Raw genomic sequence first — 18,511 nt, forward strand, 5'->3', positions numbered from 1 at the left:
GTGAACTCAGAAAATACGCTGGCTTCAGAACTGAAGGCTGATTGATAACTGCAAGATGATAAACTATTTACTCCTTAATTAAGCTGTCCAAAATGAGAAGCACAGACTGTGTCAGGTCAGCTAGTTCTGGCAAATATTAATGGGAATATCTATCATTTCTTGCACTGTCCTTTTCAAACAAAACTCACTCACAATTTTCTTGACTTATCTGCAAGTAAATCCAGAAATTATTCAGAGCGCAAAGTTTATGACTGCCTTAATTTGATTCAGTAATGGAAAGAACATCAAACAAGTGCATAGATCCAGTTTTAAACTCTGCAGGTTTTACTCTATAATTTTCACCAAAAGCCGAACCCTCATTAACTGTGATTACATTTCTGTTGTATGCACACTGCGGTTCAATTTGATACAGTGTGATATGGAAAATACAGCAAAGCTACTGAGAGAAAAGCGGTATCTCATGATTAAATCTGATTGACTGATAATGAATCAGAGTGTGAACTAAACCTGTGCAAGCTCTGGTTCAGCTGTAATCACTGAATGCATTTCAATTGAAAACATACAGAAGGACACAAAGTTATTTCTCTGTATTTCTATGCATCATTCATAACTATTATCCAGTCCAAATCATCACACCTTTGTAACTTAACAATTGTTTAGAAGTACAGACAATTGTGACAAGTGCTATTTCACTTTATTATTTGTTCATTCACTGATGACACTGGGTATTGTGCTATTCAGAAAGTGTGAAAAGATTTACGCACACACAGAGTACTGCAGAGTAGTGACAAAGAGGCTATATGCTTTCTTTCTGCTCCACAGAGCCCAGTTTGTGTTTTACCACAGCTTTTTAACACAAGCTTAAAGTGGTACTTAGCTGAAAGAGATCACAATCCCTGACTAATGGTTTAAAAGCACAAAAACCAAAAACGGTCTGATATAGCTGGCAGAATACAACAGACAGTGAGGACATAGCATCAGATGCATTTAAAAATCACAGGCATTAGTCAGAACCTACCATTCCAAAACCAAGACAAGATCAGAATGCAAAATTCTGCTCTTCATCCCTATTTGATTAGAAACAGAATCCAAACTATCTGTCTTCCAGTGGCTGCTCGGAATTGAAGGCAAATGTGTTTACTTTCTCTGGGAGTAGGCTTTGCAGAGTCACAGTTCATCTCATCAGTGATAGTGGCAAACCTTTTCCTGGATTGATTTAAAGTGACTCTGTAAGGTTAAGACAAAAAGGATTTACACCACTGACAGATAAGGACCTTTTGACTTCAAATTCTTGACAACAGAGCAATGATAGTGAGCCTGGAACTCTTTTGTATTTTGCTTTATTGTAGCTTCTTTACCCAGTAACAAGAAAACTTTCTGAACAGGGATAACCCTCACGTGACTTTATCAATGTAAGCAGTGTTGAGCAAACAACCAAAGAAACTATTGTACATACACATAAATACCCCCCCCCCCCCCCACCACCACACACACAGACACAGTTTTTCTGCTTACAATTCACCACACTATATATGATCCTCAATCAAATATGCATACCCCTTTCCCCCTTGCTCATCAATAGCTATTGACTGGTTCAAAAATAGAAACCCAAAGTCACCCGTGGTGAAATCTCACCTCCGGGTTTTGTTATTTGCATCAACATAGCGATGAGGTGCGCTGCGGCAACTGCTTGCCATTTCTCATTAAGAGCGACAACGGAAATGGCCTCTCTTCTAGATCACGAGAGACAAAGGGAGGGGCAAGACAGTGTGTGTGTGTGTGTGTGTGTGTGTTTCTCACTGAGAGAAAGCAAATGATAGAAAGGAAGAATGAGTGACAAAAGGAATGGAAAGGAGAAAAATGAGTGAGAGAATGAGATAAGAGAATCAGACAGACAAAGCCACGATAGAAAGACAGACAAAGAGATAAAGAGATGGAATGGAAGACAGGGAGAAGTTGGGGGTGGCGGCTCAGGAAGCTGCCTCCTCTTTCTATTCTGAGGGTTTCTTTACCGCTCTGCCTTTGAGGCCTCGCTAGTGTCACATTAAGATCATCCATTTGAGAATCTGAGACAAGTCTTTGATGTTCTTTGTGCATGCACAAACAGGAGAGTGGAGTGCTCCTTTGACAATTGCCAACTCTACAGAAATATCTTTTTGTAGTCTGAGTCTCTGGCCTGCTAGGGACAATGTTATCATCAGAGAGTGCAGCGCAAACTAGTGAATAATTTAATTTACCTGTTCATATTTCATCACTGAATATATTACATAGATTTTTTTTTTCACCCACCCTCACTGTAAGACATTGAGAGAAGTATGTTCCTCAGCCCTACACTGTCACTGCTTTTTTTTGTGCGGCAGTTGGGCAAAATAATAGAGTGAAAGAAAACTTAAAACTTAAAAAAGAACTTAGCACCAACAGATATTTCATGAAAGAAGAGTCTTGTTCTTTCAGGAATGAAAGTGGTTGAAAGGCAATTCACAGAGATTTAAAAAATCTGCATTCAATAAGTGGAGTCATCAAACATGTCTGAAATATTTGTAAAAGTTTGACTATAGCAAGTTTCTTTCCTGTAAATGGAAGAAAAATATGATGCAAACCTCTTTACCAGGAATCAAAAAGTCATGTATTGCTTGCTCATTAAACAATCGACAGACCTTGCCTTTTAAGCGCTACACTGGCAATAAGCCTCGGGGCATTTTTAAGCACTTTTATCTTTTTTTGATACATTCTGTGTTTTGAGCACCCCTGACATAATGGGCCAATTATACTTTAATGATCAATAAAGAATTTCACTTAGCCCTGTAATAAATGGACCGATGGCTCCAGTCGGTAGACATCATGACTGTGAGAATGCCTAGAGTGGAGAGTATAAATTTGCTGCTGCAGTGTTTTCAGGGGTTAAAATTTGTTATTGTTAAACTTTCAAAACCTTGAAAGATTATCACTGTCAAACAACCTTATCCAACCTTCATGCATCCATTTTTTTCCTACAAAACCAAGAATTGCAGCTCATATAAAGTTGTATGAAAGTCTTATTAATCTTGCTAAAATAATTATACTGTGCATAAGCTGGCTGCGTGAGGCCTACAGTCACACATGCATGGAGAACTGTCAGGGATCATCCTGACAATCAGCAGCTACACAGGAAGAGTGTGTATTCCCTTACCACTTGCGAGTGGTTGCTCCTGGTTGCTGGCAGTCACTGTGATTGAAATCGATTGCTAAAGCCCCATTCACACACACACACACACACACACACACACACACACACACACACACACACACACACACACACCTAGAGACTGATGACGGACCCCTGGTAACCACTACAGAAAAGTATGCATTCTGCAACAATTTTGCAAGTGGTTGCTGGCTGTTGCTACATGAAATTGGTCACAAAAAAGTATACGTGCTACACACATACACACACACACACACACAAAAAAAAAACTCACTAAAAAAATACAGGTTTCACTAAGGCTTGGAGAGTAAATGGCAAGAGTCTGCAGACAAGTCGGGTTCTTCTTGCTTAGCTGTACATGACTGCTGCAGTCTACCAGGGACCAAAGTAATCACAAGGATGTTTTTGGTGCAGCCAGAAACCTCCAGTAACCACTCACCAGCTGGTCGGGGGTGCATATATTTCCCTAGCGACCAGAGGTTGCCAGAGGGTTGACAACTGATTTCTAGGCCTGTGTAACTGAGGTCTTACTTAGTAAATTCTACAGTAACTTCTCTACATGCACAGAGAGCAGAATCACTGCCAGAGACACACACATTGTGTTTTTTAAAGATTTTTTTTCTTTTATTTCTTTTTTTCTTTTCTTTTTTTTTTTTTTTTTGCTGAGAGACTGCTTATTAAGAACTGCTAAATAATCATAGGTAAGATTTGTTAAAGCACGTTATCCTAATACTGTTCCCAGTACTGACGTGCCCAACTTATCACAGATTTTTTTATTATTATTATTTTTTTCTACACAAATCATAAGTATCAGCAGTATCAACACATCACATGCCTTCCAAACCTTACTCTGTGTGATTATTATTTTCCACTTTTAAATGTGATGAAATCAGTGTGTTATATTTTGTCAAAATATCCACAGATGTTATAAATGTATGGCTACACATTTATGTTATATTCTGCTTTCTGGACAAGATTAGGCCCTGCAATCTTATATGCTAAAAGATCTCTATTCAGACTCAAAGCCTCATAAAGATAAGAGTTAAAACAATACAATAATCAGTCTAACACACAAACATTTTTCCACAGTACGCAGACTTTTACACCTGCAACATCGAGAGCATCATGCGTGGGAGCATCACCACCTGGATGGGAAACTGCACTAAGCAGGACTTCATGGCTCTAAAAAGGGTGGTTCGTTCAGCTGAACGGACCATCAGAACCACCCTCCCCAACCTGCAGGACATTTACACCAAACAGTGCAGGCTGAGGGCCATGAAGATCCTAAAACAGCCCAGCCACCCTGGACACTCTCTCTTCTCCCTGCTCCCATCAGGCCGGCGTTACCGCTGCCTGAGGATTAAGACTGAAAGGTTGAAGAACAGCTTTTACCCACAAGCCATCCGTCTGCTTAACTCTGAGCCCTAACTGGACTATTATTGCACAATGTAAATATTATAATCTATAATTCCATGTAAAAGTGTGTATAGTGTATAGTACATAGAGTATAGTGTGAATTACTTATTTTTATTTTTATTCTTCTTATTTATTTGTGTGTGTATATATGGTTGCAGGTACAAAATACATTTCACTGTGCATTGTACTGTGTATAACTGCGCATGTGACAAATAAACACTATCTTATCTTATCTTATCTTACAATAACTGCTTCAGTTGCACTAATGATTATTAGAAACCTTTCACTCATATGCTCGTTACTGTTGAGTGACTACATGCTGTATGCCTTCAGTCCTCAATATTTTGTTGGGGTGTACTCAATATTTATCAATTCAGAGCCATGACTCATGTGACATGCTCGGATCAGATTTCAAAACACTGATTATGGTCAGATGTTTTTAAAGTTCAATTTAGAAGATTGCAGTTTTTGAGAAAACGTTGATCTTGAGCCCCTTCACATGCCACAGCATCCTTGGGTCCAGTTCTCCTCTGCTATGGGTGTATGAGTGTGTGTGTGTGTGTGTGTGTGTATATATGTGTATATATTGTAAGGCATTTTGTTGAACCACTAAGGCGGGGATTATACTCGGTTGCGGGAACAGTCATGGAGAGTTGCAGACACCACAGATGAGTAGCCATTCCTGTTACACTTCTTTGAAGTCTGCTTGAAGTGGGCCTATGTACTGGTGTGTTGTAGTGTAAAGTCTCCACGGGTGTCACAAAAAATTGGTAGGCAAAAATTGGTAGGCATGCGCACGTCGGCATGGATCTTCGTGCTTGAAATTTACATCACTTGGACCCAGTGAACCCTAGCATACTCACGAAAGTGGAAATTTTAATACACCATTGAGGTTAAAAGGTGCTATAGATGTAGCGCTATAGTGTATTACATTTATTTTTCTCTCATGAACTGTATAACAACTGACAAGCCAGGTTTAAGATTTTTTTTTTTTTACTTAATGAACTGCTTAGAATGAGTGTTTTCCTAGTTATTTTAAGGCATGTAAGGGATTTCTCGTTTTTCTAAAGTCTGGACATTTTCTCTGATTTCAAAAATGTTTACTAAAATGTAAATAGGAGTGTAACAGTTCTGAAATCTTGTGATGTAGATGTTTAGGATATGAATGAATCATATAAATAATTAGTTTCAAATATGCATATATGTGGGTGACAGGGGGACTGGAGCCTATCCCCAGCTGCCACAGGGTGAAACGCAGGATACATCCTGGACAGGTCACCAGTGTTTTGCAGGGCTAACACAGAGAGACAGACAACCATTCGCACTCGCATTCACATTTATGGGCAATTTAGAATCACCAGTTAACCTAACTCCACTGTATGTCTTTGGACTGTGGGAGGAAGCTGGAGTACCTGGAGAAAACACACGCAGACACGGGGAGAACATGCAGTCTCCACACAGATGGTCGAAATCGACCTTATTGCTGTGAGGCAGCGGTGCTAACCACCATGCCGCCATTCTTTCTAGTTTCAAATTAAGCTATAAACTTAATATATGAATCAAATTCAGGATGGGTTTCTTGTATGCATGTTCTAAAATAATGTACTCATTTCCTGTGTTGCTGAATATAGTGATGAGATTACAGGTTCTGATTTGGCTGTATAACAGGTTTTGATCCAGTGCTGTGGTTCTTCTCCCCCTTCAATTGCAAGTTCCCTTTCATTAGTTGTTTTGAATGCTTAAGTAAGCAGGGGTCTGGGTAAGAGGTGGTCTGGGGTGAAAACAGACAGCCTTCTGTATGCCTCTTCCCAGAAACACAGAGACTCCAATCTCCATTGGGAAGGTCTAAGGTTGTGTTCAGGCAGACAACAGCACTGAATGAAAAACCAAAGCCACCTCATTTATTCATATGCAATATTGATTTGGTCGGAGTGGCAATGCCAAAGAGCTGAGCAAAAGAATGCACGGGTGTCTGGGTAAAAAAAAAAACTGAGATGCAATATAAAAGCTGAAGTACTGAAGGATTTCTGCAGTGGTGTCTATGTTTATTTTGTGGACACATAATGATTCATTTATTTTTAACTACCATCTTGATTTATGTAAGAATGCCTCTAACTATAATGAATAAATGCAGTTTATCACTGTGACACCAGGAGCTTAGCCTCTGATATTTGGGCCTTTTTAGAACTCGGAAAGATTCCTTATGGGCTTTGAAAAACTGTGAAAGGGTTGACTCTCAGCCCTCTTTAAAATCTGAGTCATACTCCTACTTGGTATTCAACTTAGCAGGACTGACCTGTGTTGCTGCCTTTGTAATTGTGATGCTGTTGCCTCAAAGCTAAATTTCTTTTTCAGGTGGTGTTTTTATCCAGTACACATGCAGATGTAGACTAAAAAGCAGACACACCGACCCACACACACACACACAAACGCACACACAAACGCACACACACACGCACACACACACACACACACACACACACACACACACACACACACACACACACACACACACACACACACACACACACACACACACACACACACAGAACATCTAACAATAATAGAGAACTGATTCACAAAACTGATGTCTAGGAAATGAGAATTTTTTTTCAGTGGTGATCTGTGGGCACCCATTTCCAGCACTGGGGTTAAGCTTTGGCTGTTTTTTTTTTTAATATAACAAGAAGATTGTAGCAAAAACTGAAAACACTTCTGAGGGCAGAGAACCCCCCACTGACATCCACAACACTCTTTCAACCCTCTGACTCTTCAGCACTCCAGTTAGCCACTAGCAGGTAGAATGACAACTTACGAATGAGAGGCACACTGGCATTAGCCATCCCTAGCTTGTTGGAGGCGACGCACGTGTAGTTCCCGTAACGATCCTCTGTCATGTTGGTCACCGTGAGGAGTGATCTGGAGCTGAGGCTCTTGATTTCGATGCCCTGACCCTTGATAATCCTGAAAACGGAACACAATCACAACAAATGAAGCTTTGATTTCTTACCCCCACACAAATTAACGGGGGTGGAAATGGACAGAGTCAAGGACAGCGCAAATGTTTGTCATCTTTAGTGGATTTTCAGATTGTGTAGTGGCTCATCACCCTCTTCAACAGATCTATTTATCCCTTGGTCTGCCTTGGAGAGATGCTTTGAAGGACTGCGAGGAGAGAGAAATGACCCAGAAGTGAACCAGCTGGCTGCCACTTGACACATTGTTCATCGTTTTGTTGCAGGTGCAGCTGGATTATACTAAATCCTACTACAGTTGTGCCAGGCATCTGTGCTAAGAAATTGACAAATGTTAAATTGTTTACTGTGGTGGGCGTGATGATCTTAAAGAGCCCGCAGAGATTAAAATTCACTGAGCAAAGGCATATGCTATGAATCCTGATGGTGGGATTTTTATAGATAGTACAGCTCAGTTAGTTTTCATCTCAGAAGTTGCCTGTATTGCTACAGTTTCATATTTAAACATGTAGACCATAAAAACCTCCAGAGAGGAGACATACTTCTATCTTGGCCTTGCTGCCCCCCCCTCCGCCAATGATCTCGAGCTTGGCTCGACTTGCTTTGAGAGTCACTCTGAGTTGAAACATTATGTGCAACCTTATGTCCAGCAAATATCCGCAAATCTGTTGTTCCTTATCCCATGGTGATTTCCTCAAATGTTAGCTGAACATTCTCTGAAAATCTCAGCATGTGTCTCACCTCTTCACTTTAACATGAAAGTAATCAATGCTCTCCCCAGCCGCACTGAAAGAAACCTCCCCATATGCACTCACCCACTTCCATCCGAGAGTAAAAGCGGCGATGCATCGAGAAAGATTTACTTGTAAAAACTGACACACTCCTGCCAAAACTGACAAAATAAAAGGACATCTGCAGTAATGTTATAGCTGCATCAACACACAGCTAAAATGAGGAGTGGAGTTCATTTCACATGCACTGTAATTGGGCAATGAAAAAGTGAGTGTTAATGTTGTACAGAAGCTACACATGCTCCATGCTTAAGCCCTTATACTAATGTCCTGCTCATAATGAGGAGTAAATGAAGAAATCAACATTTAGCCATGTAAGAAGTCACAGAAAGAACAAGTCCTTGAATTAAGTAAAGACTAGAATCATGCCAACTTGCCTCCTTAGCAATTTGAATAAATTGAATCCACCCTATAATTACAATTAGCACAGTGTGAGCTGATGATTGAAATTGTGCTCACCAGGAGTGGGTAAATGACGGGTAATAGGGGTAATTTGGTTTTTAAATTCAAGAACTGACACTTGAATCTAGACTGACTGATGTATGTGTCGCGAATGATTTAAACCAGTCTCCAGCAAACATTTTATTAGAATGCAAGGTGAGGACAAAGGCACAAATGACTCTGATTGGAACATTTTCGTGCACTCTCCCCCAGAGGCTGGATGGATGGCAGAACAAACAAATGCACCGTTTCTGGGAAAAAGCAAACAAGCAGAAACGATACATTTTCTATCAAGCGAAGGTATGACCTAATAACACAATCGTTATTGTCAAATGTCAACATGAACGATTGCAGTAAAAATTTGATATTTAGATGCGGACTTTGGACTTTCGTGAAAAAGTATTCCTAGGTAATAATAAGTATTTCTTTGTATTTGTGTCTAACAGACCATTTTTCATGGCATGTTGACTTGTCATAGCAACAAAAGGACAGATGAAGCTAATTTTGTTAACAATGGCTCAGTTCCATTGAGACTCACGGCATGCACAATACCAAAAAAAAAGTGTCATATATATATATATATATATATATATATATATATATATATATATATATATATATACATATACATATATATATATATATATATATATATATATATATATATATATATATATATATATATATATATATATATATGTGTGTGTGTGTGTGTGTGTGTGTGTGTGTGTGTGTATGTGAGACTTTTTTTTGGTATTGTGCATATGGTATTGTGCATGTCATGAGTCTCTTTGCGTTGTGAGACACTTTTTTTTTTTTGTTCAATGACATGCAAAAAACATCTGGTATGAAAAAGGGCTTCACAGGTATACAGGGATGCTGCAAATACAGCAGAAGATAGATGAACAATATGGACTCACCTTTTTTCACCCTTGTACCACTCAAATGTTGGAGAAGGCACAGCAGCAGCCTCACATCTTAGCAGGGCTGTGCGTCCCAGACCAACCCCATGGCTCTTCATCTCATGGATAGATGGAGCAACTGAAGAAAAAAAAGAAATAAGAAATCTTAGCAAGATTACCCACAATATTATCATGTGCCATCAGAATAAGAGCAGCAGTGAATGTTCTTATTCTGATGGTGAAGGGTGGTTGAACTTGGCAACTGCTGTCATCCTGGTCAGTGTAAACTCAACATTCAAAATCTACAAAGGCATATTTGGAGAGGAGAGAGGGCACCCATCCCCTGTGTTAAGAAACTTAAATAAATTGCACTGCATGGTGATAAATGGCTTAATGGAAGTTCAAAGACTCAATGGCAGAGGCAGGTTCTGTGAATGCAAAATCAGACTCCTTTCATGTGCTGAAGTGTGGTGTTAATCTCTTTGCCAGTGTCATGTAGGCAGCGATGGCTTTTAAAGCAACCCGGTCCTTCTGTACTTCAAGTAAGCCTTGAAATAATGTAATACATTTATGTTTCATAGACTGAGAACACAATAAAAATGGTAGGCCAAAAACAAAAGTGCTATTACCACGGCATTAAAAAGTTTAATCTAGTAATTAGAGGTTAAAGTTGAGGAGATGGACCATCTTGTTTTCAAGGAGGTCCAAGTACATAACAAAACCAACCAAAGTCAATCCCAAACCACGTCTTAATACCTGCGACATTAAAATGACTAAAGAAATTAAATAAAACAAAACAATAATGTTGCTATGTCAATGCTAAGTCCTATTTTTATACTAAAATTAAGGGTTTTAAGGTAAATAAATAAAAAAAAAAGTTTAAGTCATGAAAAAACTAATTTGGGTTTGGCAAATTTCTCCGGACAGTCTCTACACATTACCCTGTAGAAGTGCAAGCAACATAGCAAATGTCTGGCACAGCTGGATCAAACATTAAATGGTCTTTAACCTTCCAGCGCTCTAGTGCGAAGGATTCTGTAACGGTATTCGCTTATAGCAAAAAATTATTTATTATTTTGGTCAATAGTGGAATTGTGAATTTTTTAAGCTGCTGCAGGTAACAGTTAAAAATACTTTGACAGGTTCACCTTTGGAAATCTTGTGAGTTCTGCTTCCTTGATATTGAACTTTTTTGACCATAAGCTCTCTTTCAGTGGAATGTTTCAGCTGAAACTAATCAGTGAGTGAGTTTGAGCTTTCAGGGTTTGGTAAAAGTGAACTGTTCTGACACATACAAAAAAAAAAAGAAAAAAAGAAAAACAAGGCAGGGGGCAGTAAGCATTTTATGTCAATTACTTTGTTTTCAGAATGGGTGGAAGCCAAAATCATAACTATGATTAAAATCCAATTAATGGCCAAGCAAAAAAGTCCACGTGCAGGTAACTGTCAAGCGGATTCAAAAGCCAATGAGTGGGTGTAATGTGTCATGACTCCTGAACTCCACTCCATATGCAAAGTAGGGTTACAACTGTTCTGTAACTGGAACTAAATCCATAATCTAAGTAACATTTTTCTTATTTGGTGAATAAAACAGCTGACTGATATTCTGAGAGCAGCATTTAGTGTTAGGCTTAGTTCAATGTATTTGACTGAGTAAACTTTACTAAATGGAGATCAAAGAGCAAAATTAATACCCTATTCATCAGATGAATGATTAAGATTTTATTGTACTAAACAAGACATTTGTCTGCTTAATGTTAGACCTCTCTGAAGGACTGAGGACAACACTAAACCAGTCACAACTGAATGCATACAGTGGTTCATCCCCACTGGTATTTTTATGACTGATTGCAGTCATAGATTTCCTGCTTCTTTACTGAACAACAGAGGCAAAGAAACAGGAAAGAACTATCACGCAGAGCTCAATCTGACATTGTGTATTGTGTAAACTTGGCTTGACTTTCCAAAAGCCTGACAAACAATAAAACTGTTCTGAACAACCAAGCAGATGCACAGGCGTTTGAGATAGAGATACAACACAGGCAAAATTATTTTGTGTCACTCATACTGTTTCTGATTAAATGCATATGATACATGGGAAATGCTCACAATCTTTAGGACCAATCCTGCAGCTGGCAGTAAATTGCCCAGCCGCGTTTGAAAGTAAGATGGGGACTATTTATATTCCTGACAATGAGCTTTAAAGAATGACCTGTCAGTCTGAGCTAAAGCCCCTTTCCAGTGGAAGGACTTGGCCAAGAGCCCGCAAGACTTTACTTTCAATTCCATTTGGAAAGACCTCAGTATGGAGTGAAAAAGCTTCTAAACATAACCCCAAGGCACTAAGTGACATTAAACTCCCCAAACAATGACAATTCAATGAACATAGAATCTGGTCCATTACCATAGGCCACACCTACAGAACAGGATTTAAAAATCCTTCATATCTATCTATCTATCTATCTATCTATCTATCTATCTATCTATCTATCTATCTATCTATCTATCTATCTATCTATCTATCTATCTATCTATCTATCTATCTATCTATCTATCTATCTATCTATTGTAATGGAAAATTTTAAAGTACATGTTTTGTTTCTGACACTTGATATTTTGAACAATCCGCACCTGCAAATTTATTTCTGTATTTGCTGAGTTCATTTAGTTTCTGTTTCCACTCTCGCTTGAACAAAGACACAAAACCACTTCCTCTCTTTCTTTGAATTCCTCTCTGAATAACCCAAATGTCACCCCATCTGGCACGTTCCAAGAAGCAAGACTTAAGGTCAACTGAGATGTTTTACACCCAGGGTGGGGTTGGGTTAAGTGCATATAAGCTGTATGCAAGCAGAAGTACTTCGGAGAATATCACTCAGAATCGCCCTCTGTTGTGAGCTTCTCCCCTTGCGCAAGAGAATAAACTTATGCATCCCAAGAATCTTGTCTCATCCTTGGTTGATAAGAAAATTCCATTACACTCTCTATCTATCTATAAATTTCTGTGAGGTAGCCTTGGTTTGGAGTGCTGCATGGAACCAATGCATCAACAGTCTTTCTCTGCATTCTACAGTATGAGAGTCAATACAGACAGATGAAATGGGATGCAACAGATGTGTGCAAGGTGAAAAAGATGCATGTGAGCATTTGTACGTGTCATAAGATCATGTAAGATGCACACTAAAATGACGTTGTTCTCTGTTATGATGAATGTCCTTCCACCAACCTTCTTCTGCATCCTAATGAGCACATTCATAAGACTAGAGTATGATGATTTTCTGTCCTTGCATGTGTGCCAATTATACTGTTGGTTCCTTCTTTTGTGGCTTGGCTGAATAATCTGAAGGACTTAAAATAGTGAATCAAGCAATGGGTTATGCTAGGGCTCTTGCTGTTCATTTATCACTGCATGAACTGTTAGGCACCATGCTGGGGGGGGTATTAGTAGACCTTGACTGGATGTCTGCGCTGTGCGTGAATGTGTACTTTGGGTGTGTGCACCCTTGTGTCTATGGTCTAAACTCAAAGTATCACAATTTTCTGCTTCAGAAACTTCAAAGATCTGTTCAAACATCATAGATTACTTCGGAGGCAATATTTAAACATAACCAGCATTAGTGTTTGCGGCATCCTAAAGACAGCTCACAAGAAAGTTACAGCATCTTTACAGAGGATGCAGCAACAACCTGCAGCAACTTTTAAAAAAAGCGTATGAGAAAGTAACATCACATCTCTTTACAGAAGAGATGTAGAATACTTAAAGAAAAAGACGAGAACAAGAAGAGAAAATTGCAGGAGTGCTCCACAGCAGAGAAATATAAGCCAATAACAAGTATGACAAAATCAATGTAGTACGCTGACCAGCAAAGGCTTAGCGAGTCCTCGTAATCCTCCATTGGTGGTATTGTGTGGAGCCATTGATTATCTGAAGTCTCTGAAAGCGCCAGGGTGACCTGGCTGTCTTGCTATACAGTTACTAGGACAGTGGACATGGTGGCCCAGTCAGGTGTGTCAATACTTGAAACCTCACATACAGAGCCATTATTATTACCTTCTTTTTTATTAGAACTAGAGGATTTTTTTTAACATATTTTTATGCCAGTCCCCTATAAAGAGGTATTATCAAAAGTAAATCCCCAGAGTTGTAATAAAATTACAGCTTGCACTGTTAAGGTTATCGGGGTTTGATTAAATCAAGTGTTGCAGACATGTTTTGTTTTGCAAATAATCAGAAATAGCAGCAACATGCTTAGATTTCTGTGAAAAAATGTAATGCAGACTCACTGCTTTTATGGTATGCAGACCAATCAAGCTTATGCGGCTTATGTGCATATCTTTAAACATCCACTTGGAGCCAGGGATAGATCCTGAACTGGAAACCACAAAATCACTGGAAAGTTTGTCTTTCTAAATTAGTTCCTTTAATGTTGCTGTTGCATTTACTTTCTGGATTATTTTGCTGTGCTCCCTTTAATATATTACCAGCTGGATCAGCTATTTGTCAAATGAACACTGTGCTTTCTTCATTAGACTCAAAGGATTTCCTCTTTTTACAGTTAATTAGGTTTACTGTTCTCCATCAGTAGTTGGTTAAAATGCTAGGGAGCAAAATAACTCTAAGACACTGAAAGGTTTGAGAACTGTGCTGTTAAAAAATGTGGGCACTTCAGGTGTTCATTCATTACACAGCACAGCTCTAAATACTGTACCAAAAATCCTCAATGATCCAGAAAAGCTGTGCTAAGTGTGCTAGTAACAGTTTGAACTGATGTTCCTAATCAGTAAAGTCAAAGGTCATCAGACAAATGTTTGAACTATTTTTTCTGTTTACTGCACGTAAATTAAAAACTGTTCATAACATTACCCATAAAGAATGCTCACATTACTTTTTTTTTTTTTTTAACAAAACTTTGTACCACATAAATATAGCATCTTACTAGTCAGCATACAATATGAGTACTACAGGCAGAGTGATATTTATGAATAGAAAGCTTAACTTTATCATCATGTATCTTTTCTTAAAGGTCAGCTGCATTTCTGCAAATGTTCAGATTCAAAAAGCAGTCTGGGCCAGATAATTCTTTTTTTTTTGGAACCACAAAAGTCATTCAGCAATTTATCATATGGAAAAATATCCCTTTTCAGGTAGTGGTGGTGCAGGTGGTGCAAAATACTGCAATTTTAATTCAATAATATCAAATCCTTCCAATTTGGACTTTGGCACTGTGATCTGTTAAGACAGATCACAGCCATAAAGTCCAATACAATCCATTAAGTCCAATTTTAACTTGCTGGCATATCTTATATCATTATATATTGTGCTATACACCATCAGGATTTTACAGAGTAATGCAAAGTAGTGCACTAAAAACCATGAAGCCCCAATAATCCAGGTAATTTAGTATCTAGGGAATGCTGTGGTGGTGTTGTAAATCATGCCTGAAGTCATGGTGGCTCTACCAGATGGGGGGGTGAGGGGTTGGGTCCAGAAATAGTACAAGCATGGCAGAAAAACGAGCACTATGAGGCCCTGGCAGGTGACAAATGGGCAGTCATGGGTCGATCACAAACCAAAAAAAACCCATTACATCTGCATTATGCAGAGCTTGTTATCAAAACAAAGCTGATGTCTTCAAATGTCCAAGCAAACTGTACAAATACGAGTACGTTAAAGATACATAGCAAGAGTGACCTTTTTCCCTCTAGTATTAATGGACAGGGTTTGTTCACAAAGCAAAACACCTTAATGTACAAGGCTTCACTGAGTAGCTTCCCTTAAGCAATCCTCGTGTGACAATTGATGATTAATTGGTGTACTTCAAGAATGAATATGATTTATTTAGCTACATACTATTGTTTGCCAAGAGAACGCAGGCTTTTTAATTAAAAGATCAATTAATAACCCTACCTCTTCAGCCAGATTTGAAAATGAGTTTTCATTGCAATTAAGGAATGGACTCATCAGTGCATGACTTGTCAGCTTACACACAGAGACACTGTTCCCCACTGCCATCTGTGGGCTTCTTTGTCCTGCTTTTTTTTTTCTCAGTCAGGAATGGTTCTACTGCCAAGATTTATTAATTCATTAAGATTTCTATTCAGAACAGCTAGGGAACATTGTGTTCCTTCTTTTTATACAATGCGGGGCATATAAATAACCGGCTTAGTGTGCAGGACTGTGTGGGTCGACAACACTGGGGATCAATCTATTGTCTGTGTTTAACACTAAATGGCTCAAGGTACACAAATCCTCACCTATCTTCCTAAATACACACGAGCTGGTGGGGTGTTTCGATGAAGACAATGGTACAGTCGAGACATGCAGAAATATCATTAATCTATTGTTCCAAGAGAGTTCAGTAAGTCATCTCCAATTGTGTAAACATAATATCCATGTTATAGACAATTTCATGTAAGCCTGTGATATTATTTGCCTTTCACTCAACATTATTACTTATTTTGTCACTAAAATGGCAGGCCAATGTATAAAAGGAAAAAAAAAAAAAAAGAAAAAAGAAGTGTACTAGCCAGAACATTTATTCTGCAGAAGATCAAGTTTCCGCTCATTTATTCATGCCCCTCATGCAGCAAGGAATCCAAATAGCAATCAAGACGAGAGCTTTGGAGAGATGTAGAGAGATGGATTTACATCCAAACAGCTTGAGGGTACTGGCTTTAACTCTACTTAGGATTGGATCAGAATCCAATTCTAGGAAGCCTTCTCTTTTGAATTGTAAGCCACAGTATTTCAACAGATACTGCGAACTGTCGACAAATGTTCAACGGAGACTGTGTGTCTGATTTTAAAATGCTCCCAATGCCAGATTTCATTGAACTGTGCAGTGAACATTTATTCCACCTTTGATTTAACCTTACAATCCACCACTGACTGCACTGAGTCTGATCTGGACACACAGTATGTAGGTCATGCATTTTGCAAAATGTATTAAATGTATTATATGTATTATGTATTTTGTGCACAGCTATGCAGCTATTATAGTGTATAATGATTCTTAGTAAAAATAATAACTATCCAAAAAAAAAAAAAAAACAGCACAAACATGCCCACACTCCACTAATAGCTGTTTACTCCAATGTCATTACTTGACATTGTAATGTTGGGTGGTCATGAAGATGTGTCTCCTGAACACAAGTAAACAACTTTAGTCTCTTATTTATCAAAGATGGTCGTGACTCCCCAGAACCACTCTGTCAGCAGAGGAGCATGTTGTGGGTGTATCTACCAGGCCAGGGTCTGAATTCCAAACAGGCATGGATGGCTGGGGTATTAGAGGGAAAGGAAGGTTAGGAGCAAACAAAAGACCAGGTGATGTAAAGAATTAGAAGTATTTGCAGTGTGCTCCTGCATTTTGATATTTCAGAAATCTATAAATACCGCTGGTGAAACCGCTTAAAGCATCTCTGATGTGTGTTGTGATTAAAAATGATCACAGTTCTGCTGGACAATTAGTGTAAGTAGGAAAAAGCGAGGTGCTCTTCTTTTTACAATCACAGCCATGGCGAATATGTGAGCAGAATTCACAGCTGCAGGGTACTGGAGGAGGAAGGAGGCGTAAAAATGGCTGGCAAACTCTGAAGCATACAGGGTACGGTTTCACTCTGAAAAGCAAGTGAAACCTTGCCATGAATGAGTAAAAGTGATATTAAAAAGGAAGACAAACCTGTACTGGTTAAACCTTCAGCCTAAATCTAGGGATCCTGTCATACAAAATTATATGTGGTCAGAAGTCTACATCCCATCATGGGCATGAATGTCATGGTAATTTTGGGCTTTGGATGATTTCTTTGAACTGTTGTTTTTCAGGGTGGAGAGACTGTGCAGCATGCATCTTCAAAAACAAGAACTGGGTGCACAAGTTTGAATTCATTTTGGATTTTCTCAAATCCACACAGGGTCAAAAATTTACATACAGGCTTAGTTATATGCATACATTCACTTAAATCTGGTACTGAAGCTTCAACAGTGTCTATTATATACACTATATATATATATATATATATATATGTGTGTGTGTGTTGTGTGTGTGTGTGCGCACACATGTGTACAGTACTAAACAAAGTGTGTTGTTCTGGGGGGTTTTGTAAAACAGTAAATTTTCATAAAAAAAAACAAGATCTATATTTTAGCATCGAAAACATCATTTTTACTAACAAGTTTGCACATATTGGTGTATAAACCATTACAGAAACATAAAAGTGACTTTGGTAAATAATAATACTATTAAATTATGGCATCATGATTTTGCCTTCCTACAATAACAGACCATGATTGAGCAATACTAAAAATGCACGCTCCACCAATACAACACAACAAGCAAAAGCCAATCAAGCATCTGACCATGTGCCTGCATGTGCCAATCACAGCTGTTCCCTCCACCGTGCAGTTTGAAGTTCCCTGGACTAGTCTGGATGAGCAACACCATGTAAAAAGGCAAATAAACAGCAAAATGCAAATGTCTGGCACAGCAGAAGGCGAAGAGCTTGTCCCTCAAAGCGGATCATCATCTGTTGTTTGGCAATACTTTGGATTTAGCACAAGTGATGCTAACCAATAATAAATCATATGCAAAGAGTGCTGAGTTGTGTCTGTGCCACAAAGCAATGCAACTAACTTATTCAACTGCCTGAAAACACTTCACAAGCAGTAGTACAAAGAATGCATAAAGGACAAGAAAAACCGTGCTCTCACCACAGACTTTTCTCCCTGCTGGCCTCTGGAAAGAGGTTCTGCAGCATTAGAAGGACCACCAGGTCCTGCAATAGCTTTTTTCCCCATGTCTT

The 18,511-nt window shown here is 38.8% G+C and overlaps 1 protein-coding gene across 2 annotated transcripts in view; it reads right to left on the minus strand.

The window, feature by feature from the left end:
• negr1 (neuronal growth regulator 1) overlaps positions 1–18,511 on the minus strand; it is a 207,499-nt gene that overhangs the window by 40,579 nt on the left and 148,409 nt on the right. For both annotated transcript variants that reach the window (XM_030727995.1, XM_030727994.1), the window contains exons 5-6: positions 9,728–9,848; positions 7,416–7,564 (exon numbers count right to left, since the gene is read on the minus strand). In XM_030727995.1, coding sequence (XP_030583855.1) covers positions 7,416–7,564; positions 9,728–9,848 — 270 coding nt within the window. The remainder of the gene's footprint in view (positions 1–7,415; positions 7,565–9,727; positions 9,849–18,511) is intronic.

Source organism: Archocentrus centrarchus, chromosome 4 (assembly GCF_007364275.1).
Source record: "Archocentrus centrarchus isolate MPI-CPG fArcCen1 chromosome 4, fArcCen1, whole genome shotgun sequence".
NCBI classification, from domain to species: domain Eukaryota; kingdom Metazoa; phylum Chordata; class Actinopteri; order Cichliformes; family Cichlidae; genus Archocentrus; species Archocentrus centrarchus.